Source organism: Pseudorca crassidens, chromosome X (assembly GCF_039906515.1).
Source record: "Pseudorca crassidens isolate mPseCra1 chromosome X, mPseCra1.hap1, whole genome shotgun sequence".
NCBI lineage: Eukaryota > Metazoa > Chordata > Mammalia > Artiodactyla > Delphinidae > Pseudorca > Pseudorca crassidens.
Window position 1 is genome coordinate 78,347,903 of NC_090317.1, and position 23,535 is coordinate 78,371,437.

General features: G+C 49.7%; 1 protein-coding gene across 9 annotated transcripts; it reads left to right on the forward strand.

Moving 5' to 3' along the window:
* Positions 1–669: 669 nt before the first annotated feature.
* On the forward strand, positions 670–20,284 carry LAS1L (LAS1 like ribosome biogenesis factor). Of its 9 annotated transcripts, none has more exons than XM_067723921.1 (15): positions 671–1,121; positions 1,899–2,024; positions 3,032–3,101; positions 3,933–4,014; positions 4,464–4,748; positions 5,032–5,078; positions 5,940–6,049; positions 7,792–7,877; positions 8,225–8,275; positions 8,589–8,795; positions 9,153–9,300; positions 14,380–14,921; positions 17,856–18,006; positions 19,236–19,396; positions 19,895–20,284. In XM_067723921.1, the coding sequence occupies exons 1-15, from the start codon at positions 931–933 to the stop codon at positions 19,906–19,908; spliced, it is 2,271 nt and encodes a 756-aa protein (XP_067580022.1). In that variant the 5' UTR covers positions 671–930; the 3' UTR covers positions 19,909–20,284. The 9 variants fall into 9 exon arrangements, with proteins under 9 accessions (XP_067580028.1, XP_067580029.1, XP_067580022.1 ...); XM_067723924.1 differs by having other exon boundaries at positions 19,293–19,396; XM_067723926.1 differs by having other exon boundaries at positions 19,333–19,396; positions 19,895–20,030.
* Positions 20,285–23,535: the final 3,251 nt, after the last annotated feature.

Here is a 23,535-nt window from a genome sequence, read left to right on the forward strand (position 1 = left end):
TGGATTGGAATTTATTGATGTAAAGTGCAAAAGAGTTACTCCCAGCAATGCTGTTAGAGTGTTAGCAACAGTTCTCTCTCATGTGTTAGATTGGAAAATAACTTCTGTGAGAAAGATTGGGACAGAGTCTTGAACATATTTTAGCCAACCCATAAAATCAGAAGGGTTTCATAATATTGCTTTCCCCTCCAGAACTCCAGAATCCCAAGAAATTGTGCAGAAAAACTAAGTATACCTTTGTGGATGTTGAAACCAACATAGCAGTGGAATGCTGGCAGAGTAAAATCCTACAATTTTCAGCTATGGAAAAGAACCTAGAGATCACCCAGTCTAAGCTCCTCACTGTACAGATGTGAAACCCAGCAGAGTTTTTTTAACCCAACTTTAGATATTTAGGTACTAGATATTTGTTCTGCAGTCTTGCTTTAGAGTCCATAGTGTTTTACTGGATCAGGTATTGATTCATGGCAATGAAAACATTAAGCGTTTTTCCAGTACACTGGACGCCCACAATCCCTCCCCGGCCCGCCAGGGAGCGCAAACTAAAATTCCTCCTGCAGCCCAGAAGTGTCCCTCCGGGTCTGGGACAGAATTCCGTTAGCAACCAGGAAATTAGCGGAACCTTGAGGCTGAATGCTTGCAGCTGGTACGGTTGCTTTGAGGAAAGAACACTTCCGGTCGGAGAGGCCGTTTCCGCAACTTGTGGTTTGGTCAGCCTCTAGCTCTCGCGTTTCGATTTGCCGCGCTAACGGTGGGAGGCGGGCTTGCGTCGGGGTCACACTCTCCCATTGGTTGCTGTTGCGGCGGCGGTTTGGCGTGAGGGTAGCACGTTGAGCTGGAGGCTGTGCGGAGTGCGGCGGCCCAAAGCCTGGCAACGAGCCCGGTGTCTGGTGGTAATCCGGGATTGAGCCAGGCCTGAGTCCCCGGGGGATGGATCGCGTGTGGAGTGCGTGGTGCGGGAAGTGCGTCAAAGAGAAAGGGTCGCCGCCACTCTGGGCCCAGCGCATCGTGGTCGCCTGGCTCAGTAGGGCCGAGTGGGATCAGGTGACAGTGTATCTGTTCTCTGACGACCATAAATTGCAGCGGTACGCGCTGAACCGCATCACCGTGTGGAGGAGCAGGTAAGGCGGCAGGCTTAGCCCTCCTGCCTGCGTGCTGGTGGCACTTCACCTCTTCCTTTGTAGAATTTCCATAAGGCCTTATTACCCAGTTTTCTCCTAAATGCCTAATGGCCCCCCGCTACGCGTAGTTTGGGCATTGCTTGTCTCCCAAGTGCCCGGGGGAAGGTCGCAGCCAAGCTCGTGCACTAATCCCTTTTGCGGAAAGAAACGGGGTGTGCCTCAACAGCCCTTTTGTCAAGTCTGTGAGCTTTGATCCTTACCTTCTCTCATCTTGGGGTGGGTGCCGATGAGAGGGCACCGCTGTGGCTGAGCCAGCCTTGTCTTAAGGAGTAGCACTCTAGGGTGGATTTCTGATTCGAAATAGAAAGGGGGTGGGGGGAGCTTGCCTGCAAAAGCATGTTTGAATGGAGCGCTTCAGTCCAGTTGGTAAGATTTAGTTGGGAGCAGACAAGGGGCTAATGCCTCCAAGAATAAGGTCTTCTCTGGGTGAAAGAGTTGAGGGTTTCACGGTGAAAGAAAGGAGTGTGTCCACACTTAATTGTTGATTGGCTGTGTAGCAGTTAGATATCCTTTGTATGTCCTAAACCAGCCTCTCATGTCCTGTGTACTATTGGATCCCAGGAACATTACCCTCCCTCTTCCCAGCTTCTTGATTTGTGTCTATCCACACACTCTTGAGCCAGTATATAATTGCAATAACCTACAACCTAGGTTCTGAGATGGAGGGTGGGCCTGTGTAAAGGACCTTTATGATGGTGCTGGACTGTGGCCCTTTAGGTTAGGCAACGAACTCCCCCTGGCAGTGGCTTCTACTGCAGACCTGGTACGCTGTAAGCTCATGGATGTAACTGGTGGCTTGGGCACTGATGAACTTAGACTGCTCTATGGCATGGCATTGGTCAGGTAAGACCTACATGGGTAGGGGTGTGGGGGCTGGTTTTTTGAGGGGGGGGGGCGTGGGCTTAGCACATGATAAGCAAAGTTTGGCTTTGGGTTCTACCTGAAGCAAAAAGCCTTGTGTGTCCCTGTGTATGGGTCACCTTATGATTGCTTAATGTGACAGCTTTTGGTACCCCCTGTTAACACACATTCCTCTTTTTTCCTGAGAGCCTTCTCTCTTCCGTTTTTCTTTCCCTCTCTTTGGAATGTTGGGTGGGGGTGGTTCAGACCAAGTGGTCTCTATGGGTCTCTTCCAGCCTTGACAGTTTGATTTACTTTCCCCCTTTTACTCTTTCACCCAGAGGAACTTTTCTACATGGTTCAATGCCCTTGCCCATGATTTAATGTGGATTTTCTAATCCTACCCCTACCTACACCTTTTTTCCATTCTCTCCACGAACACTGAAAGGTTACTGAGTTGTGGAAATGGAGACATGGGCCAGGAGTTCCTGATTTACAAAGCGACTCAGAGTGGTTCTAGCTGTATCATGTACATCAGGAAAAAGGTTGCCTCTGAGTTTTCTCATCTGTCAGAGTCTTTGCTTAGCTCATACTGTTTGCCTTGTCTGCCTTGAGGTCCTCCCTAGCTCTTCTTACCTTCTCCATTGTTTAGCTGTGCTCCCCATATCATTTGATGTAGTCCTTTGTTGTAGCATTTATAACATATTATGTTCTAGCATAATATATTATATTATGTCATGATTATTTATCCTAGACTGAACTCTTCAAGGCCAGAGCAGTGTCTTATTCATTTGTATGGCTTCAGTACAGGGCAGAGTCTCAGTAAATGTTAGACTGGATGGAACCATTCCTGCTGTGGTTGACACCAACCATAAGAACAGGACAGAACAGTCATTGGAAAGGTTGTGGAAATGCAAGTTGACAGTAACTCAGCAAGGTGTTTTAAAGCCCCACTGGTTTGAATAAAACAGTTACTTGGGCTATGCCACTTATTTCTCCCCCAAACTCAGGTTTGTGAACCTTATCTCGGAGAGGAAGACAAAGTTTGCCAAGCTCCCTCTCAAGTTCCTGGCTCAGGAGGTGTGTATGATAAAGTGGACTTGCTAAATTCTCTCTTCTCAGGAGGACTCACTAATGGGGCATGGGGTGATATGGATACAGTCAGACTAGCTCATCCCATCACTGTCAGCCAAGCCCAGCAAGAACCCCAGAGCCTCAACTTCTAGCTTGAAAGAAGCAGACCTGCTCCCTTGCTCATGGCTGCTATCTTCAGTGGGCTTGGCCTGCCCAGCTTGCTGGGAGTGGCCCAGGTGAAGCTGAAGCACCCCAATGCACCCCTGAGTGGGGACAGGAAAGAGGTGGCAGTTAAAGTGCCTGCCCTCTGGTTGTTGACAGTCTGAAGGAGGAGACAAACTCAGCCAAGCAGGGTGAAAATGCAAGACATTCCCGCCTTGAGTGAGTATGGGAGGTGTGTAGAGACCCAGATGGCAGACAGGTTCTCAGCCATCAAGAGAAGCTTCCTGGAGGAGGTCTGGGAGAGAAGGAGGAAGGGAGGAAGAGAGGGGAGAGTAAAGGGTACCCTGGGAGAGCAACTGGTACAGACAAGGGCAGAGGGAGGCTGAAGAAGGTGATTGTTAATGCTCATTCACAGGAATCTCTTCATTGGAGGAGGGTAGTTGGTGGTTGGGGGAGGCGAGTGTCTTCTGATTTTCAAGATCACTTCCACAGAGCGTAAAGAGAATCAGGAGACTTGGTTCCTAATCTTGGCTCTGCCACTAAGAACGGAACCTCCTCTCAGGAGCTCAGTTTCTCTATCTGTAAAATGGGGAGAAGCCAGGTTAGTTCATCTCTGTGGCCCTTTCTGCTTTAATATTTTCTAATTTCTGCACTCACACCCTCCCCCATAATCAGGTGAACATTCCGGATTGGATTGTTGAACTTCGCCATGAGTTGACCCACAAGAAAATGCCCCATATAAATGACTGCCGCAGGGGTGAGTCCCCAGGGAGTATACCTATCACAGTTTAGCCCAGAGGCCTGGGCTACGTGGCACTGTGGGGGGAGAGAGAGGGAGGAGGGTCTTCACTTGGGGTCAGAGCTGAGACTAGGGTGAAGTGAGTGAGGCATTTGCCTTGGACACAAACTTTAAGGAGTCTCTGTTCTCCCACTTGCTAGCCCCGTGCCGTTTTTGGCATCCCATCTTCAAGTCTGGTATAGGTTTTTTCTAGGAAATGTGCTGGTGAGTGGGAGGAAGCAAAGAACTCGGGGATAACCCAGAGCAAGAGGGGCTGCTTCTAGATATTTGAGATTTGTGCCTCCTTGGAGCCAAGCCTCTTACCTGGGGCCTCCCCATAATGTTAGCAAGATGAGGCTGGAGGCCTGCTAGGAGCTGCTTGCCTGGGCTGTTACTATGGCGCTGCCTTCCTTCCTCCCCTCCTTTAGGCTGTTACTTTGTCCTGGATTGGCTCCAGAAGACCTACTGGTGCCGCCAACTGGAGAACAGCCTAAGAGAGACCTGGGAGTTGGAGGAGGACAGGGAAGAGACAGATGAAGAAGACCAAGAGGAAGATAAGAACATTGTCGTTGATGACATCACAGAACAGAAACCAGAGCCTAAGGATGAGGAGAAAGGTGCAGAGCTGGATGTTAAGGCTGATGGAGACAGCGAAGGCAACAAAGAGGTTGATCCACATTGGCAAAAGGCTGTGAGACATAAAGAGTTGTATGGTAGGTGTCCTTGATACAGAAAGGGGCCCATGAGCTTGGAAGACTCGGACTTAGGTTGACTCTGGTTATATCCCTGGCTCAGTATTTCCTCTGGGGTTGTGGTGAGGCTTAGCTTAAAAAAATTACTGTCACAAATCATCTTCCTTGAGCTCCATGAGGCAGGAGAGCCAAGAATTCTAGTTCCCAATTTACAACTCAAGAAATGAGGTGAGAGGGCTCAAAATTCCATCAGGAGCAAGGCACAGGGCTGGCTGCTCTATCTGTTTCCCTATTCTGTTTTCAGAAAGAGCCCGAGAACTGCTGGTATCCTATGAAGAGGAGCAGTTTAAGGTAAGAAAGTGCCCTTGACTTGGCCTGTTTTCATCTGCCCCAGCCATTTCTTCCCCCTTGCCAGCTACCTGAGAGAAGTCTTGAGAATGAAATTTAAAGAAAAGTGGCAAAGCTTGGAAAGCTCTTCCAAAACTCTTCTTGGAAAGAGAGAGAGGGGAAGTAGGAAGGAGACAAGAGGAGCAGAGTCCAGTTGGCCGATCCTGCACATCACTGGAAGTTTGTGGATAATCGGTCCCACTGGGTGGTAGGGAACAACAGGGTTTAGGTGGTTGCTTAGACCTGCGGTACTGCAGCTGATCAGCAGATGGCGTCCAGGAACCTTCCTAGATCAGGTGAGCTTGAGGGGTGCTGTTTTAGCAGGAAGGGAGGTAAGCTTAGAAACCATTCACCTCAACCCTTCCTTTTCACAGATGAAGAAATTGAAGCCATGGATGAGTGAAATGACTGGCCCAATGTCACATATGCAGTTAGTGATAGAACCAGGACAAGAACCTGAGTCTCCTGATTCACTTTCTTCCATAACCCATTGCTTCCTTTCACCCCTTGGTCCAAGGGTCTCTGCCCAACTCCAGCCAAATGCCCCCATTGGATATCTATGTATTGGATTATCTGGTTATTGACAGCCACAATAACAAGGGAATTTGGAGGGTGGGGAGGGAGGAAGAAGAGAAAGTCTGGAGTTTGAGAGTCAGGATATTTTTAGTTGCAGGACCAATAGGGACATTGTGGGCTCACCTCTGCATACCCTGCCGTATCCCCTGAAGGGACATGCTGAGAGGTCCTATGAGAAGGAATCCTGGAGGGATGGGGGGGTGTTACCTGGCTGAACCAGCCTTCTGATGGGACCCTCTTTGCTGGCAGGTGCTGGAGAAATTTAGGTATTTACCTCAGGCCATTAAGGCGTGGAATAACCTGTCCCCACCTGTAGAATGCATCCTGGCAGAGCTCAAGGGCATTACATGGGAGAACAGGTGTGTAACTAGGTAATCAGGGGCTGCCTACTCTCTAGGGTAGAGCGTAGCAGCCTCACTGAAATTGGTTTTCATATCCCAGCTTGCCAACCTCTGCTGTAGGAAATCCCAGGGATAATCTTGACCCACCACGGGTGACCTTGCATTTCACATGATCCTCTTCCCCAAACCCCGCCAGCTACCAGGTGGGGTTTGCCTACTCTGAGTAACTGAAATGGCCAGAGGCAGGAATGTCTACCGTCATCCATCCCCTGGCCAGCTTTGTTCCTGTTTGTCCAGTGGTATGTGGAGCTCTTGGCAACTAGGAAAAGCCGTTAACCTTTTGCTTTTTCACTGCCGATCTCTTGTCCGAGTTTGAGGTAAAAGATATATGGTAGGCACTGCTGGTCTCTTTTGAACTGCTATTAGAGAGGATCAACATCCCCTGGATAATTGTGGTTGAGGAGAGAGAGGAGGGGCCTTCCCAGGGCCTGGATCCTCCAAAGACTAAGTCCCCACTGACCCACCCAGTATGGCCATGAGCCTTATTTTCCCCTCAAAGTAGTACTTAGTTCAGTCAGAGCAGACAGTGTCTATCCATTCCTTTCCTCCCTGGCTCTTTGGGGCTTGCTACCTACATTCAGCTGGAAAGGGCTTTGGGAAGAGGTTGGAAAGAATCTGGGATGGAGCGGAGAGTATAGGAAGGTGGTGTATGTGGCAGAGTGGGCCTGGGTGGGGAGCCTGCAGTGCAGGTTAGGATTGTCCCTGGCGTCTTCTTTATTCCCAGGATACCAGTAGTTCCAAAGGTGTTTTATCAGTGTCTGCCCAGCCTAGGCTTCTTAGCTGTACCCTTCAGTAAAGGGGTGAGTGGTGGCCCCCTCCGTAGCTTGGAAAACTATCCTTGTGCTATACAGTAGCGTCTGCCTGGTCATGCTGAGCAGGCAACTGGCTGACTGTTTTAAGTGCTCTTCCTGCATACTGACCTGAGGAGATGGGAGATGGATGGAAGGACAACTCTTTCCTCCTTGAGCCTGGTAGAGGGAGGGATCTGAGCATGACAACCCTCCAGACATTGAGACACCTTGGGAGCTCTTGTTCCCCCTCAGCCCAATCAGCTAGGAGAGCCTCTCTTAGGGAACTGCTAGCTCTGGAGGAGACAGCTGGATGTTGCTGGTTTTGGTTTAAGCTAGATGGGGATGAGAGATTACCCCTATAGCTTATACTTTTAACCTCTGTATCTTAGTTCTGGGTTCTTGGGGTCCTTAGGAATGAGGATAATATAATATTTGGCCCAGCAATTGAGTCCCCAAAGTTTCTGCTTGTAAGATCTGAAAGAGGGTAACCAGGGAGAAGGGAAGCGGTAGGAGACTGGAGGACTGTCAAGGGAAACAAAGACTAAGCAGGAACTAAAGTCTAAAAGCCCTTGACCCTATAACCTCAGGCATTTAACTCCTTTGTGGGCCTGGGACTTTTCTTCATCTGTGCTTTCGGACTTGTTAAGCCACTACTGCCCTTGTTATGGGCCTTAGATTTGCCTGTGCTAGGTAAATGCTTGTTCAAAACCCACAGATCCCAGTCTTTGGCTCAGCCCCTGACTCAGGGAGGCTGAGGCCTGAGAACCAACTGTCATCTGCCTTCCTTTTCCCCCATGCTGGTTTGGCCATTTGAGTCAAAGGCATTAGCTGCCTTGGGAGTGGGTAGGGGAGTAGAAGAGGGTCTTCTGCCTGTTTCATTTTACTTAATTTAGTGTCCTCTTGCTCCAGGGAGGCTCTGCTAGATGCTTTTCTGGATGACGGCTTTCTCATCCCCACATTTGAACAGTTGGCGGCTTTGCAGTTAGACTATGAAGGTAGGGTCCTGGAGGCTCGATGCAGCCTTAGGGTACTGTGTATCCTGGGCAAGAACACCAGGGGTGGACTGGGAGGTAAGGGCTGTTTACTGCTGTTCCATAGCTACTGGAAGCCCTCTTGGCTGAGCAGAACATGTAGCCCCACTGATAAGTAGTTATTGGGCTATCCTTAGGTGGCCTGGAATTGGGTGGGGTAAGGTGGGCTGGGGTGGGCTGGGGTGGGGGTGGGGGTCTTAATGCCATTATTGTGCTATGTTAATTGTGATCTAGCCACTTGGTAGAGAGCTAGAACAGCAGAACTGGAAGGGCCTTGTGAGGTCATCTAGTCCAACATCCTCATGTTACAGATGGGCAGACTGAGGTCCAGAGAGGGGAAAGTACTGACCCAAAGTCACACAGTGAGTTATTGACAAAGCCGAAGCTAGAACCAGAACTCTTTTTCTTTTATATTCTATTTTGAGTCAGTTGTTGTTTACCAGATACTAACTGGTTTCTCTCCCCGCTCTTCTACTTTCCTCTTTCCTCCTGTTCTGCGGTGGCAACTCTGTTATTGTTGGTGGGGCCCCCTCTTCTTCTCCCTCTCTCTCCTCCTCTTCCTCTCTTCCTTCTCTCTCTCCCTCTTTCCCTTTCTCGCCTTCTTCCCTCCCTCCTTCCTTCTCTCTCCCTCCCTGCCTCCCCTTTTCCTGTCAATGGGTGTTTCTCACAAACCAGAAAACGTGGACTTGAATGACGTCCTGGTGCCAAGGCCGTTCTCGCAATTCTGGCAGCCCCTGCTCAGGGGCCTCCACTCCCAGACCTTCACACAGGCCCTGCTGGAAAGGATGCTCTCTGAGCTGCCAGCCCTGGGGGACACTGGGATCCGGCCCACCTACATCCTCAGATGGACCATTGAACTGATCGTGGCTAACACCAAAACTGGTGAGGGAGACTAGCCCTAGCCCCAGGGCCTAATGCAGCCCAGGCAAGAGCATCTGCCACTGTGCTCAGCTCTCGACTGAATAGCACCAGGAGGACACATCCCTTGTGAAAGGTTTAGGTCTGCCCAAGAGGGCCCCACAGCAGCAGTGGACAAATCTCCCTTCACATTTTTCTTCTCAGAACCAAGTAAACTGGACTGGGACAAAGGGTCCTGAATACTTTGAGCAATTGGGAGGTATAGAATGGGGAGTCGGAGTCTGGGGAGACAGGGATGGGCAGAGCCAAGCTTTTCAAGGTGCAAGATTGGGTGGGGGGGATTTCTAGTTCCTTCTCCTCAGGCCCTCTCTTCTCTCTCAGGACGGAACGCCCGCCGGTTTTCTGCAAGCCAGTGGGAAGCGAGGAAGAACTGGAGGCTATTCAACTGCTCTGCCTCCCTTGACTGGCCCCAGGTGGTTGAGTCCTGCTTGGGTTCACCTTGCTGGGCCAGCCCCCAACTCCTTCAGCTGTAAGTCTCTTGAATTCCATTCGGTAAGAGGGTGAGACCCTGCAGGCCTCAGGGCCACACAGCCCTAGAATGGCACAGTTGGACGAGCCCTTGCAAGGACATCTAGTCCTGTCGCCGTCCTACTAACAGATGAGAGAATTGAGTCCCAGAGAGGGTAGGGTATTCTTGCCTAAGATCACAGAGCTTAAGACGTGGCTGAACTGAGTCCAGTATGAAAATGGACAAGGCAACCCCCCTAGAGTGGTTAGCACAGTGGCCTGTACAGAGTAAGTGCACAATAAATGGTAGCTGCTGTTTATTATTGAACCCATTCTTCTGACTTTACGCCCAGTGCTGTCTCTATTATCTTCCCAAAATATACCTCTCATAGGTGCTTAACTACCTTCAGTGGCTCCTTACTGCCTTCCTAATGAGGTCTAGGCTTCTTAGCCTGACATTCAAAGATCTTTCTGATTCTGCCCCAACCTATCATGACAACCATACCTCCTGTGATTCCCCTTTACCCAGTCTCCTCTGGGCGCTGTGGTCAAACTGAATATTGCGCTGGTTCCTGTAAATACCTGTGGTTGTCTCCCTTTTTTTCTGTCATTTCCTGACCCTGAGCCACTTCCCTCATACTCATGGAAGGCTTTAGCACCCAATTCTCTTCCTGCTTTCTGGAATGATATCTGTTTCATTTGAGTGACCCATCTGACACTGCAGCTCCTCACCTCCAGTGACCTTCATTCTCCACTACACTCAGCAACCCACTTCCATCACTCAGAGCTTTTCCACCTCTGAAAGCTTACATCCCAGCATCCCACTCGGTGACCACCACCTGTTGTCCTACCAGTTCTCACCCTCGCATCCCACAACATCTGCTCTTTGCCTGCCTCCAGACCTCCATCCCTCCATTTCTTACCCGCCTCAATTTTGCTTCCCCTCAATCCTATCTGTGGTTGATCACTTCAACCACCCATCATCAGCATCCTCAGCTCTGCCCATCCCTTGGTGTGTCTGACTTGCAAACCCCCAAGCTAGGAGTGATCCTCCGCACTCTGCTTCTCCCACTCCTCAGCCCGGGTAGCTGAGCTCTGCTGGAGAAAACCACATAGCCCTGCAGATTGCTGCCACTGCAGAGGTATGATTTTTAATCTCAAGCCAGGCCTCAGTTCTGCTTGTCTGAACTTTTACTTGTTTTCTGCCCACTTTCTCTCCTGTTTCCTGACTGTTCTGAAAACCTTACCACTCATCTCAAGCCCCATCCCCCCCTCCCATTTCACCCTAGCTTCCTCAAGCACATGGAGGCCTCCAGCAGGGCCCCCTTGACCTGAGGTCCAGCCCTCATGAACTGATCTTCGGCTACACTCAACGTTGTCGCCAGTCTCAGTATGAGGTGGCCTTGCCCAACCTCAAAGCCTTCCCTCCACTTGTGCTCTCTGCTAGCATCACTGGGGCCTCACCCCAGCCTCTCCTTTGCTCTACTGGCTCTTACTCTTCAACCTGTGAACAGTGCCTGAGTTTTTCTTATCTTTAAACCAAACAACAACAACAACAACAACACAAGCAAAATCTCCTTTGACCCTGCATCCCTCTGTTGGGTTATCACTAGCTTATCACTCCTTCCTTTCCTATCAAAACATCTCAAAAGAGTAGTCTATACTCAGCAGTCTCAATTTCCTCACTACCTTCTTACTCCTCAAGCTGCTGCAATTTGGCATTCATCCCCAGAGCTGCTTTGACCTAATTACCAAATCCAGTGGGCCCTTGTCCATTGCCTGTCTGCCGCATTGATGCTGTTTACCACTCCCTCCTTCAAATGCCTGTGCTTTTTTACTAGTTCCAGTAAAGTGCCAAAGCTCAAATCTCTTTATCTAGCTCAGGCCTTTCCCCTAAGATTAAACCTCCTGTATTTGACCGCATGCCAGATATCTCCCCTTAGATGGCCTCCAGTCACCTTACTGTGGCCAAAAGAGCATGGGTCATCTTACTCCCCACCCCAGCCCCAAAGTGAACTTCTTCCTCTGCTCCCTATCTCACTTGGTGGCAGCACTATCTACTGTGTCATGTTGATTCTCTCAAGTACTTCTCAAATCTGAGATTCGTGTCTATTTCCCCTAGTGTCTCCTTCCCTCTATCAGACTAAGCTTTTCAAGGACAAGGGTTCTGCATTAGCCATCTGTGCCCCAGCACGCCATGCAAGTCCAGGCCCCAAATAAACCTCAGTAAATGCTGAACTGAACTGTACTCTGCTGTCTCATTGCCAGCAGTGCTGTCTTTGGTGGGAGCTGAGTCCAGGCTTGAGGAATAAATGAAGTGGGAGTCTGGATGCTAAGACCGTCTTAGTCCCCTGATCTTTCCCATGGAGTCAGAAAGTCTTTCTTGAACCCTAATGACATTTGGGGCACAGTTGTACCTTATAAGTAACTTAATAAGAGAAAAAGGTAGCCTTGTTGACAAAAGACAGCCAGTTCAAGACCTCCAGGAGATGAGACTGAACCAAACAGCCAAATCTCCAGATGTGTATGCTCTAGACTGGAAGTGATATGGATGGGTGGGAAACTGGGAGGAGAACCAAAAAATCCTAGAGGCATTTGAGCAATTCCAGCAAGAGAAAGAATAAAGGAAATTTCAAAATTCTGAAGGAATATGGCATATGTATGTAATGGGGGGAGGGAATGAAAAGAGCAGCATGGAAAGGTTGGATAAGTGGCCTTCAAGGTACTTTCCAATCCTAAGTGCCTACAGAGTGGAAGCTGCTGGTCTTGGAGAAGTCTGGACCACAGAGATCTTCTCCCAACCCAAGCATACCAGCGGGATGCGACACATGCCAGCAGTAACAGCGGCTCACTTGGGTACGATTTCTTGTGCACAGATCCTGCCTTTCGCAGATAATCGGTGAATCTAGTCCTAATCATCCTGTTACACAGATTGGGAAATGGGATTTCCCCAGGTATTAGGCTGCAAGTCAGTAACAAGTCTGCAAGTCAGAGCTGGGGCCAGAAACCAGATTCCAGATATACTGTCCTTACTCCTGTGCTCTTTCTACAGTGTTCCATTAGATTGCACATACAGAACATGACTTTTCTTTTCCCCACAGGAAAAATAAAAGATACCACTGGCAATTAAGTGTCGGACATGGTGCTGTGTTTGTAGAAGCATTTTCATTTAACTTGACACAGCAGTCTTTGGAGGTGGAGATATTATATACTTTTATTTGACAGATAAGAAAGACACCAAGGTTCTGAATAGTGTGAAGTGACTTATCCAAAAGTCATGCAATTTGTTGGTGGTGGGACAGGGATTTGGGCCCAGGGCTTATGAGTCCAAAGTCCACCTTCTTTCCACCAGCCTGACCTGTGACCTTCTCAGTCCCTAGCTGTGACCAGGCAAACCCGAGGAAGGAGATGGATTTTAAGATTCATATCACCCCTGCACCTCAGTGGTCAGACTAGACAGCTTGAGAGAGTGGGTGTGTAATAATAATAAACAGTGGTAATATGGCATCTTGCCAACATAAAGTACCTGGGAATATTTATTATTAATCCTACAAATGGACCACAGTGAGAGGGAAGAGAGTTTCTCTCTGGCTTTTCCTCTTAGTAGTAAGGCTGGAAGCTTTTTGAAAGCTTCCCCCAGCCAGCCAATATCAAGTCAGTTTGAGCCAGTGCCATCTTGGAATGTGAAATTAGCCCTGCAGAGAGGGTCTCCCAGTGGAGTCACTAGCTCCCAGCCCTACCCCCAGCAGCCAGTGACCAGCAACCACACCTATGTGTCTGGTCTGCCTATGGGGCCCAGAGAGAAAACAGCCCGCTGAGCACATGGCCCTTCCTTCTGTGAACAACCCACAATTCAAACTCAATACACTTAGAAGGAAACTATCCATCTGTCCATCCTACCATGCCTCCAGCGGTGACCAGGTGCCTGCTGGGTGCCCAGTTCTATGTGAGGCTCTGCAAGGGGTACTCACCCTCTTCCTCCCCAGGAGCTCTCCTTCCCAACCGCTCTGTGTTTGTTGGTGGTTTTGCTGTTAGCGCCGTCCTTTGTATGCACGATGTCGTCATCTTTAACTCCCCTCTGCCTTCCCCCCTACCATCTGATCACCAAGCCCTGCTCTCTGTCTGTCCTTCATAGCTTCTCTCCCTCCCATCGCTGCTGCCAGTGCCCTAGGTCAGCCCTCACCGACTCTCCCTGACTCCAGGCTGCCCCACCCAGGCCATCCTCCACATGGTCACCATGGTGATCTTCAGAAATGCAGCCTTCACCTGTGCTTGAGCACACGTCAGATGACCCCCTCCACCCAACACACACACACTTAACCTTTGCAGGCTTCTCTTGCTCCCACAGCTGCTCAGCACAGCCCTTCCGCTCGAGCCAGGCTACTCTCACCGCATGCACACAGCCCGGTGTGCTCGCTCTTGTCTCTGCACAAAGCCTTCCCTTGATCTCTCCTGCCCTCCTTGTGCTCTCTGCCTCCCCCCAGCTCCTGTAGTGCCCAGGTCTGCATTGCTCATCTGGCCTCCCGCCCACATTCTGCTTTGTCTTGTCAGCTGCTGCTTTTTTTTTTTCTTTTCCTCCATTCCAGGCTGGGCTGTAGTTGTCTCCCAAAAGGGATCACACTTTGTGTTCCATGCAGAAGGAGCACAGCACACTTCCAGGCATATCTTTGGAGCTCAGGATACATTGCTCGGCTAAAGAGAGGGATCTATTCTCATGTCCAGCCCTGCAGGCCTGTTGGCTAGTTTGTGTATTTACATAGCATTTCAGTACAGATTAATAGCTCTCATTTATTGATTGCTTACTATGTGCCAGGCACTGTGCCAGGCATTCTGTGTGAGCTATCTTATTTACTCCTTTCAACAACCCTCTAAGTTAGGTGCCATTATTGTCCTCATTTTACTGAGAGTGGAAGTGAGCCACAGAGATGAATTACGGAGCTCGTTCAGGGTCCATGGCCCTATTGTATCTGTGTTTTGTCTGCTCTACTGCACTGCCTTTCAGAGGCAGGTCTGGAAGCTCAGAGACCAAATTGAAACTGGAGTTTTGGGATATAAAATGACTTGAGATTTTGAATCTTTCTTACTCCATCCCTCTGCTCAGCATCTTCAAAGCCATGGGGCAGGTCCTGCCAGACGAGGAGCAGGAGAAGCTGCTGCGCATCTGTTCCATTTATACCCAGAGTGGAGAAAACAACCTGGTGCAGGAGGGCTCAGAGGCTTCCCCCATTGGGAAGTCTCCATACACACTGGACAGCCTGTACTGGAGCCTCAAACCAGCTGGCTCGAGCTCTGGACCTGAAGGAGAAGCCCAGCAACAGGAGGAACAGGGCAGCCTTAATGATGCCAAGGAAGATGAGAAGAAGAAGCAAGAGGCCTTGGAAGACCAGATGGAAGAGGAGGAGGGAGAGGAGGAGGAAGAGGAAAATGATGACCAGAAGTGGGAGGAGGAGGAGGAAGGTGATGATGATGACGACGACGACGACGACGACGATGATGATGACGACGGCGAAGATGAGGAGGAGGAAGACAGGATGGAAGTGGGGCCTTTCTCTATGGAGGAAGAGTCCCCCACTGCTGAGAATGCCAGGCTCCTGGCCCAGAAAAGAGGAGCTTTAGAGGGCTCTACATGGCAAGTTAGCTCAGGTAAGAAGCCTGATATCCACTTTCTCCCCACATCTATCTTCCCTCTCTGGCTGGCTCTTGAGGCTTCCCTTCACCCTAGAGAAAGGATGGAAAGTAGCAGGAGGTAGCCAGCATGAGGCAAGCCTGGGAGACAGCCTGGTGTGTGGATGACAGCTGGTTTCCCTCCCCCTTAAGATGGAGCATGTGAGCGCCAGGGACCTTAGCACTGTCATGCTGCCAGCTGCCTCATGCAGAGAGCATATTCAGAGAGGTTGGTGTGGGTGTGGGCACTGGGCAGCAAAACACAGAAAGCTAGAGTTAGGTGGTTGATATATGTATGATTCTGCGTGTGTTTTTCATGTGCAGTGATCAGGGCAAGGAGCCAAAGAATAGTGCTTTCTGTGTATATGTGAATGTGTATGGACACGTGGAGGCTGGTTGGTGATAGGACAGGATTTTGCTGTGTGTATGAGAAAGAAGGAACCCAAGGGTATTCAGTCAGTGGAAGTGGAAATGAGATCAGAAGGGGGAGAATAAGGAGCAGTGCAGTTTTTTGGTGAGTATGCAAGTTAGTGAGACAAAGCCAGGAGGGAGCAGGGGGTTGAATGGTAGGTGGAGGAACATGAGTCAGCTCCTGAGGGTGGTTTTTTGAATGCCCTCATTTGGGTTGGGGAGCAGGAACCTTAAGGCAGGGGGACTCCGCAGGAATGAACAGTCTGATGTGTGCACATGGGCATGTGTGTATGTGTACACGCTGGAGGCAGGGGTAGACATGGGGCACAGCCCATGTGATGGAGCCTGGGGCTGGGACTGGGTATGCTGTGGGGTAGGCTTGGTGGGGAACAATAGGGAGAGAAAGGGGAAGCAGTGAAAGAGCTTAGGGGGAAAGTGAAGTCTTTGCCCTTATGGACGTGTGTGTGGAAGGGCTGGGACATAAAGGCCCTGAGTGCTACAGATGGGGGAACATATTTGTGTGTGTGTGTGTGTGTGTGTGTGTGTGTGAATGGGTATTGCTTGCATGTGCTGGACAAACCAAGGCACAGCAACAGAGAAATCTCTTAGAGCAAGGAGGGCTGTGTTTGTAAATATTCAAAGGGAGGGGCAGTGACTCAGGCAGAATTGTGTGTGTGTGTGTGTGTGTGTGTGTGTGTGTGTGAGAGAGAGAGAGAGAGAGAGAGAAAGAGAGAGAGTAGGGGTTGTGAAAAGAGAAAGTGTGAAGTGGGCTGTATGTGCATCTGTGCATACATGCACACATGGTCATATATGTTTTTGGAAGAGGAGGCAGGGTTGCTAAGACCTATGAGGACCAGGAGGCATCTGTATGAGGGAGAGAAGTGGAAACAATAAGAGGTGGGGGGATATGGAAAGGCCTGAAAACAGGCAGTGAAACAGCCATGTTGAGATGGCCTATGTGGTCTGTGCTATCACTGAGGGGACATGTACAAAGGTATCAGGCTAGAGAGCCAAGGGCAGTGATGTAGACAGGGTTGGGAGTAGGGAGGATGGTCAGGTCAGTGACAGACATGGGGGAATGGTCCCTGTGTACAAAGGTGTCTTTGTATACATAGGGCAATGCAGGGTGTTAAGAGTCACAACTTCCTTCGTGTAAGAGAGCCAGGGATGGGGAGATGGGCAAGCAGAGGTACAGCCCTTCCTGCGGGGGTTCTTTGGGTAACATAAAACTCTAGTCCAGGGTTGATACTTTCCAGAATGCCAGGGGCATAATGACAGGGAGAATTCTTTGGGTACCAGGGAGATGCAGGAGGCCAGAAACTGGATCTACTTGGAGGAGCTCACCAGTGAAGGCTTCGCTTGAAAACACTGGATGCACTAGTGTAAGGATGGGGAAGGGATTTAATATAATACTGTGTGGAGGGTACTTAAGTGATAGGACAGAGTGGGTGGGGAGTGCCTGACATGGTCCATTCCGAAGTGGAGTATGGCAGGGGCGGGGAGGGGTTGTGAATGTGGAAAGGCCTAGGGCATTGAAATCTTTCCCTCTCCCCCTTGTTGTTACTTCCTCTGTATGTGTATACACATATGTGGAGATGCAGGGACGTTAAGATTTCTGGTTTGTGTGCCTGTGCAGGAGAAGTATGAGAGGCAGGGAGTAAAACTGGAAACATTTGTTGAGTGGAGGGTTTGGTCAGTATGCTTATGTATGTATATTGAGGCATCTATAGGGGGTGGGATATGCAATGAGACAGTCCTTTCCTAGAGAAGGGATGTTCTTTGTGTGCACCTCTGGGGCAACAAGACCTTGCAGGGGGCAGGGAGAGCATGATAACTGCTGAGAGAGTGTTCACCCTGAGGTGGTATGTGGGCCTGTATGTATATCTCTCAAGGCAAGGCTACTAAGAAATGATGTGGCACTCAAACATGTTGGGGGGGGAGGGGTGGTTGTGCATAGATGTGTAGGATATCTAGGTCATTCAGATATGCAGAGGTATCTTTCAGTTTGGGGAGGAGGTGTGGTGGGAATTCAGGGGCATCCAGACTCTCCAGGATATATATATATGCGTGTGTGAAAATAGGGGTGAGGGTGAGCGATTGAGGCAGTGATACAGCCAAGTCTGAAGAAGGTGTCATCTGTATCTGTGTAGGGACATGTTTGGGGAAGTAGGAGAAGAAGAGTGGAGAGGAACAAAAATGTCTACAGTTGTGATAGTTGTGTGCATGGTATGCGGGGGTTGGGGGTGGCTGTGGTGGGGGTGCTGCATGTGAACACATAGGAGGACCATGAAGAGTGTATGGGGGAGTATGGAAGGGACAGGGAATGCTAAGGTGGAGAGGAGAAATGATGAGAAATGATGCAGAGAGGAGTGAGGATGAAGATACACAGCCTGTGCTGAGCAGGCTAAGTAAGGTGGGTGGATGGACAGAGTAGGTGGGCTTGTGCACCCATATGAGAACTAGCTCATCAGCCCTCTCTTGCCTCCTCACTTTGCTCCACAGAAGATGTACGATGGGACACTTTCCCCTTAGGCCGAATGCCAGGTCAGACCGAAGACCCATCAGAGCTTATGCTGGAGAATTATGACACCATGTATCTTTTGGACCAGCCTGTGCTAGACCAGCGGCTGGAACCCCCAACATGCAAGACTGGGTGAGTGCCCATGGCAGCAGGATTTCTCACCCCTTTCTCTGCCTCCCACAGGAGGGAGGGAGGAAGGGAAGAACATAGAGTGGGGTGGTTGGGGGAGGTAACTGTCCCCAGTCAGGGCCAAAATGAGTGAAATATAAGCTGCAGTCCCTGGCTGGGCCCTTGCCAGGAGTCCCAGCCCCTAGTGTGTGGGACCAGTGAGGCAGCCACACAGAACTGGCTTGGCATCCCTCTCAGATTGCATCTGGTTTGTGCATGCATGCATGTGTGTGTGTGTGTTGGGAAGGGAGAGGTCCATAGCTTTCAACAGATTCTCTAAAGGATCCACCACTCCTAAAAAGTCAAGAACGGGTGCTCTAATTAACTTCTTCATGTTCCTGAGGAGAAAACTGAGGCCCAGAAAGGGGAAGAGATTTGTCCAAAGGTGCACAGAGTAATCAGTAGGCCTCCCTGCACTGTCCAGGCATCTTGGTAGCAAGGCCTATGCAGGGCTCCATGCTGTCCCTCGAAACTCACCTCTGGATCACAGGCGTAGGAGCCCTTGGGTCATCAGGAAGGCAGGAACCAAGCAGCCCTTGCTGAGGGGCTCTGCTGGTAACACAGAGGAGCCCGTCCAGAGGGCCTGTACATTCCAGAATGTGGGGCCATTGTGACTGGGACAATCCTGTGAGTACCAGAGAGAGACCTCTGTGGGCCCCTGAAACAGTCTGTCCCTGTGCTGCCTGCCCACTTCATGGGAGATGAGCCCTTCTTCCTCTAGACATTCAGAGAGAGGGCTATGGAACCCAGGGACCCCAGCAACAGGCCAGGCCCAAGGCAGTGTCATGGACTCTCTGCTGTAAGCCGGGGCAGCAGGCCTCTTGGAGAGAAGAGGAGGCAGTGGGGGAAGCCAGGTTGTCTGTAGTTGCGAGTGGGGCCCACATGTCTGAGAGAGAGACCTCCTCTCCCTTGGGTAGGGCTGTCTTGATGAACATCAAGGTATCAAGGGTGAATTGTGGGCAGGTAGAGCTGTTTTATCCAGAAGGAGGCCCAGTCCCACACCCCCTGTAGTAGGGAGACTTCCTCAGCTGGAGCCAGCGTGCCTGCCCCTGCTCCTTGTCTCAGCTCCACCCCGACTTGGCTGTGTGGCCTTGAGCAAGTCCTTTTTCATCTCTGAGCCTCAGTTCCCTTGTCTGTGAGATGGTGAGTGATGGGAGGGGATGGGGCTAGATCATCTCTAAGGGTTTTTTCAGCTGCATTAGTGTAACCGTGGATCTCCCTGAGAGGAAAGATGATGGCTTTGCTCTCAGCTGTCACCCTCATCTACCTGGAAGAACTTTTGACCTGCAGGAAGCAGGGGAAGCAAGAGTGTTCCGAGCAGGGCCAGGGAAGAGGAGGGCAGTCTTCTCCCTAGGTCAGTTCTGCAATCCTGAGATGGGAGCTGGGCCTAGCCCTGCAGCCTAAGCCTGGCCTTGGGCCCCTTAACCTGCTGTTGGGGTGGGAGGGATCCAGCCCAGGGTCCTCTGGGCCCCCAAGATCTAGGGCCTTAGAAGAAAGCCTATTAAGGCAGCCACTTTTAATGCCTTCCTGGGGGTAGGGTGGTACGGGTCTTCCTTTCCTACCTCAACCCAATTAGCTCTGCTTTAATCTGGTTTATGTACTGGGGTTCTATATAAAGTTTCATTTGAAAAATTCCACTCCTTTTCTCCCTCCTCCCTCAACTGAGGGCAGGGCAGAGCCACCCCTGGGGCCCATCTTGAAGTGGTTTCTCAGATGTGTTCCAGTCTCTTTGTAAAGCCAGGCAAGAGGGTGGGCCCTTCCCATAGACACACACATCAAGCACCCTTAGCCCCTCTAGAGCCTAAAGCTGCCTCCTTCCCTGACTGACCTCCCCTCTCCCCTCTCTTTGCAGCACCCTGGGCCTGAGCTGCAGCATTGGCAGTGGCAACTGCAGCAACGGCAGCAATGACAGTGGCAACTTGGACGGCCTTCTCTGGAGCCAGGGCCAGCTGCATGGGCTCAAAAGTGGCCTACAGCTCTTCTGATGCCAGCCCTGGTGCAGGTGTTCATCCAGTGCTACTGGGGCAACAGCCCACTCTCCCCCACTCTGCCAGTGCACCTAATGCTCCATAAAACAAGCTGGGAGACAGCCTGCATCAGCCATATCAGCTCAGCTTTCAAAATCACAGTAGGATTCAAAATCACAGTAGGATTTTGAATATGTTTTATTTTGTTTTGCTTTGTTTCATTTTGTTTTTTGTTTTGAAAAACAATAAACAGGCAACTGTTTTGGTGTTTGTGAGATGAGGGATTGTGTGCTTCTTCCTTTATTCTGGGGGCTCCGGAAAAGGTGGGATCATAACAGAGCAGGATCTGGGTCCACTGCCCCTTTTTTGCCTTTTTTTCTGACTCAAACCATTTTCACTCCCCTCATTGGAATGTAGTGTGAGGCCAGCTCACTAGGAAGCATCAGGCCCCAGAAGAGGCATTGTTGGCCATAAAGCCCAGCCAGCATCAGGGGAATCTGCTCAGAACCTCCCTGACAGCTGGAAGACCCAGGTCTTCCTGTTGCTATTCAGCAGGCTTCTGACTCATTTACCTGCCTGCCCTCACTGGGCACCAAACAGCAGTTGAAAGTCAAAGAGAAACCTTTCTTTGTCACCTTTTTGCCTAGAAAAGATGAAGTGGACTTCCCTGTGGTATGCACTGGAACAGAGAAATGTCTAAGGGACTGAACCAGAGTTCTTCTATGGTCACCCAACTCCTTCAGACACTCAGAGTGCCTTACTTACCCTGTCAGCCCTGAGCTGCCAAGAGACAGGGATGAATAAAATATGTCTCACCGGTCAGAGCCCTCTGCTGGGTGAAAAAGGACAAAGTCCACCAATTATGGTAACCTGATGCCTTTGTTAAGTGTCTTAAGAAAGCCCCAGTGTACACAAGTTGTTTGTTTTTCTCAGGATGATATTTCCAGGGTGGTGGTTGACTGAGGTTAAGATTGGCTACAGTATCTCCCACCCCAACTTGGGGAAGTGATAACTGGGTGAGAGAGTGGGCATCTGTGGGGCCCGTTTGGGCCCAGACAAGGTGAAACAAGGGACAGAACCAGGCCACATTCCAGCCAAGAAGCTGGCTCTAGAAGCGGCTGAGCCAAGGAATGGTGAAAGGAAGGAGAGGGCATATGCTATAAAATGCCAAGGAGGAATTGAGTGTAAGTGTCCTGCCAGAGCCCAGTCAAGGGTTTAAACTAGTTAAGACTCTAAGGAGTCCCCAACACCTCTTAAAAGATATCCTGAATATCTTTGTGGGTATGTGTATGTAATCATTTTTCTAGAGCTAGTTCACAGGTTTAATCAGATTATCAAAGTGGTCCATGAGCCCAACAGCTGAAAAGGTTACAATTTCCTATCCTGTGTGGACCCAAGCACCAGGCATGGGCCAAGCAGTCTCCTGCACAGGTTAATGCAAAGTCAGTTTCCCTCCAACTCTTCCCTCTCCTGCCAAATGCTAAGTCTTAGCATCCAGGAATGTCAGATCTAACGGAGCCCTCAAGGAGGATCTAGGCCACATCTAAAGGGATTTGCAAATGTGTATTCTGGGACATAGCCTCAGCATCTGCCCTGTGGGGAGACAGGTGCTGCAAGCTCTTGGTTCTGTCCAGCACTTCTCTAAAGCAGCCTGGATTTTTATCTATTGTGTATGTATTGGTACTGTATATAAGATTTTTTTTTCAAAGTGGACTTTGCTGCCAAAAAAATAGTTTAGAAATCATAGTTCTAGTCTAGCCCCCTCATTTTATACATTGAGACACTAAGGCAGAGTAAAAGGGAAGGGATTTGCCTAAGGACACAGAACAAGTTAACAGCTTGGTGTAGAACGAGTTTCTTGTAATATCAGCATCACCTGGGTACTTGTTAGACATGCAAATTATTGAACCCCACTCCTGGCCTGGATCAGAAATGTTGAGGGCGGCCAGCAATCTGGTTTAACAAGCCCTTCACATGATTCTGATGCACACTAAAGTTTGAGATGCTCTGGTGTAGAGGAAAAAGCTACCCAAAGACCTAGATTCCAGGCAAGCTCCACCACTTAATGAGAACAGCCTTGGGTAAATCATGTCACAGTTTCTTGATCTGTAGAAGGAGGATATTTGCCTCATGGGCTTGTAAGGATCAAATAAGATAATAGATGTGCAATTGCTTTCTAAAGCTTTTCATGCTTTGTATGTGTGAGTGGTGTGGATTCATGCCCGGGTTCACAGGCCTTGAACTCAGGACTTGGGTCTCCATATAACCTAGGACAAAGACCTCTCCCCTGGCCCTCAAAAACTGACCTAAAGATGAGAAGTAGGCTATCAGAGCCATTTTTAGTCCAGGTCCAGGGAGAGTAAGAACCAAGCGATATTGTTGGCTGGAGTCCTCCTGAAACCTGGGATTTGTGAAGCCAGGTCCCTGGGAAGGACTGCTTTAGATGGCGGGGGCTGGGGGTAGGAAGTGAGGGAGGGGGCATAGGGGAGGACAGGCCAGGAAGCAACCTTAGCCCAGTGCCCTTGCACATTTTCCTTCTGACTAGAGGCCAGAGACTGATTAGAAAGTCTTTGAACTGCACACATTTAACCGAGGAGCAGGGTTCAGGGTCAAGGGAAGGGAGCACTGATTATATTGCTAGTCAACAACAATAATGAGAGTCACCTGATAAATGGAATATAAGTGGAATGGAATATTTATAAATGGAATATTTCCTGCCTTATCAATAAACAAAGGATGTCACAGTCATCAACGATTGCAGCCCTCCAAGGTGAGCTGGTGAGCCCTGAGGAAACTCAGGGCTGAAAAGAATACCTGACATCTAGCAGCCATCAGACTGCAGCCACTCCCTGCGGTGAGCCCTGAGGAAACTCAGGATGTGAAAATACAGGATACTGGCCCCAGATGGTTGAGGTGCATATCAAAGGAATGATTTCAGTAAGCCCAGACTCTTGCATCTTCCCATACACAGAAAAGCGCTAAATTCCTTAATTTGAGCTATCTGGTTTTCTTTAATTAACAGTAATCTTTTGATGTTCCTGACTACCTGCCCTTTGTTGCAAACTCCCCTATATCCCGGCTCCTCCCCTTGCCTCCTCGGAGCAGTTTCTCAGAGCTATCTGAAAGGCTGTCTCCCCAGGCTTCAGTCCTCATTTTGCCCCAGATAAAACTTAACTTGCAACTCTCAGGTTGTGTATTTTTTTTAAGTCAACACACCCCTTCTGATAGGAGTTAATTTCATTAGTAATGAAGAATATGGTTCCTGCCCCTAAGGAGTTTCATGTTTTGTATGGGATCTGCATGCCAACATGATTGTAACAGAGTGGCAAGTGCTAAAATAGACGTATTGTTCAAGATGCCTGCAAGGCCCCCGGGGGAAAGGACTAACAATGTCTGGACAAGGAGGTGGGACAGCTTAATAAGGAGGTGACTTTACTAGTCAAAACAGTAGAAGGAAGGTAAAAGTCTGGAGGGTTATAAGAAAGACCATGGCATGTTGGGGCACCAGTGAGGGGTCCAGAATAAT

Excerpts from the sequence above, each read along its gene's own strand:
- LAS1L (XM_067723921.1), top strand. The coding sequence starts at position 931 with ATGGATCGCGTGTGGAGTGCGTGGTGCGGGAAGTGCGTCAAAGAGAAA. Across the intron at positions 2,025-3,031 it reads TATGGCATGGCATTGGTCAG|GTTTGTGAACCTTATCTCGG; the intron begins GTAAGACCTACA and ends CCCCAAACTCAG. Across the intron at positions 18,007-19,235 it reads CCCCCAACATGCAAGACTGG|CTGCATTAGTGTAACCGTGG; the intron begins GTGAGTGCCCAT and ends GGGTTTTTTCAG.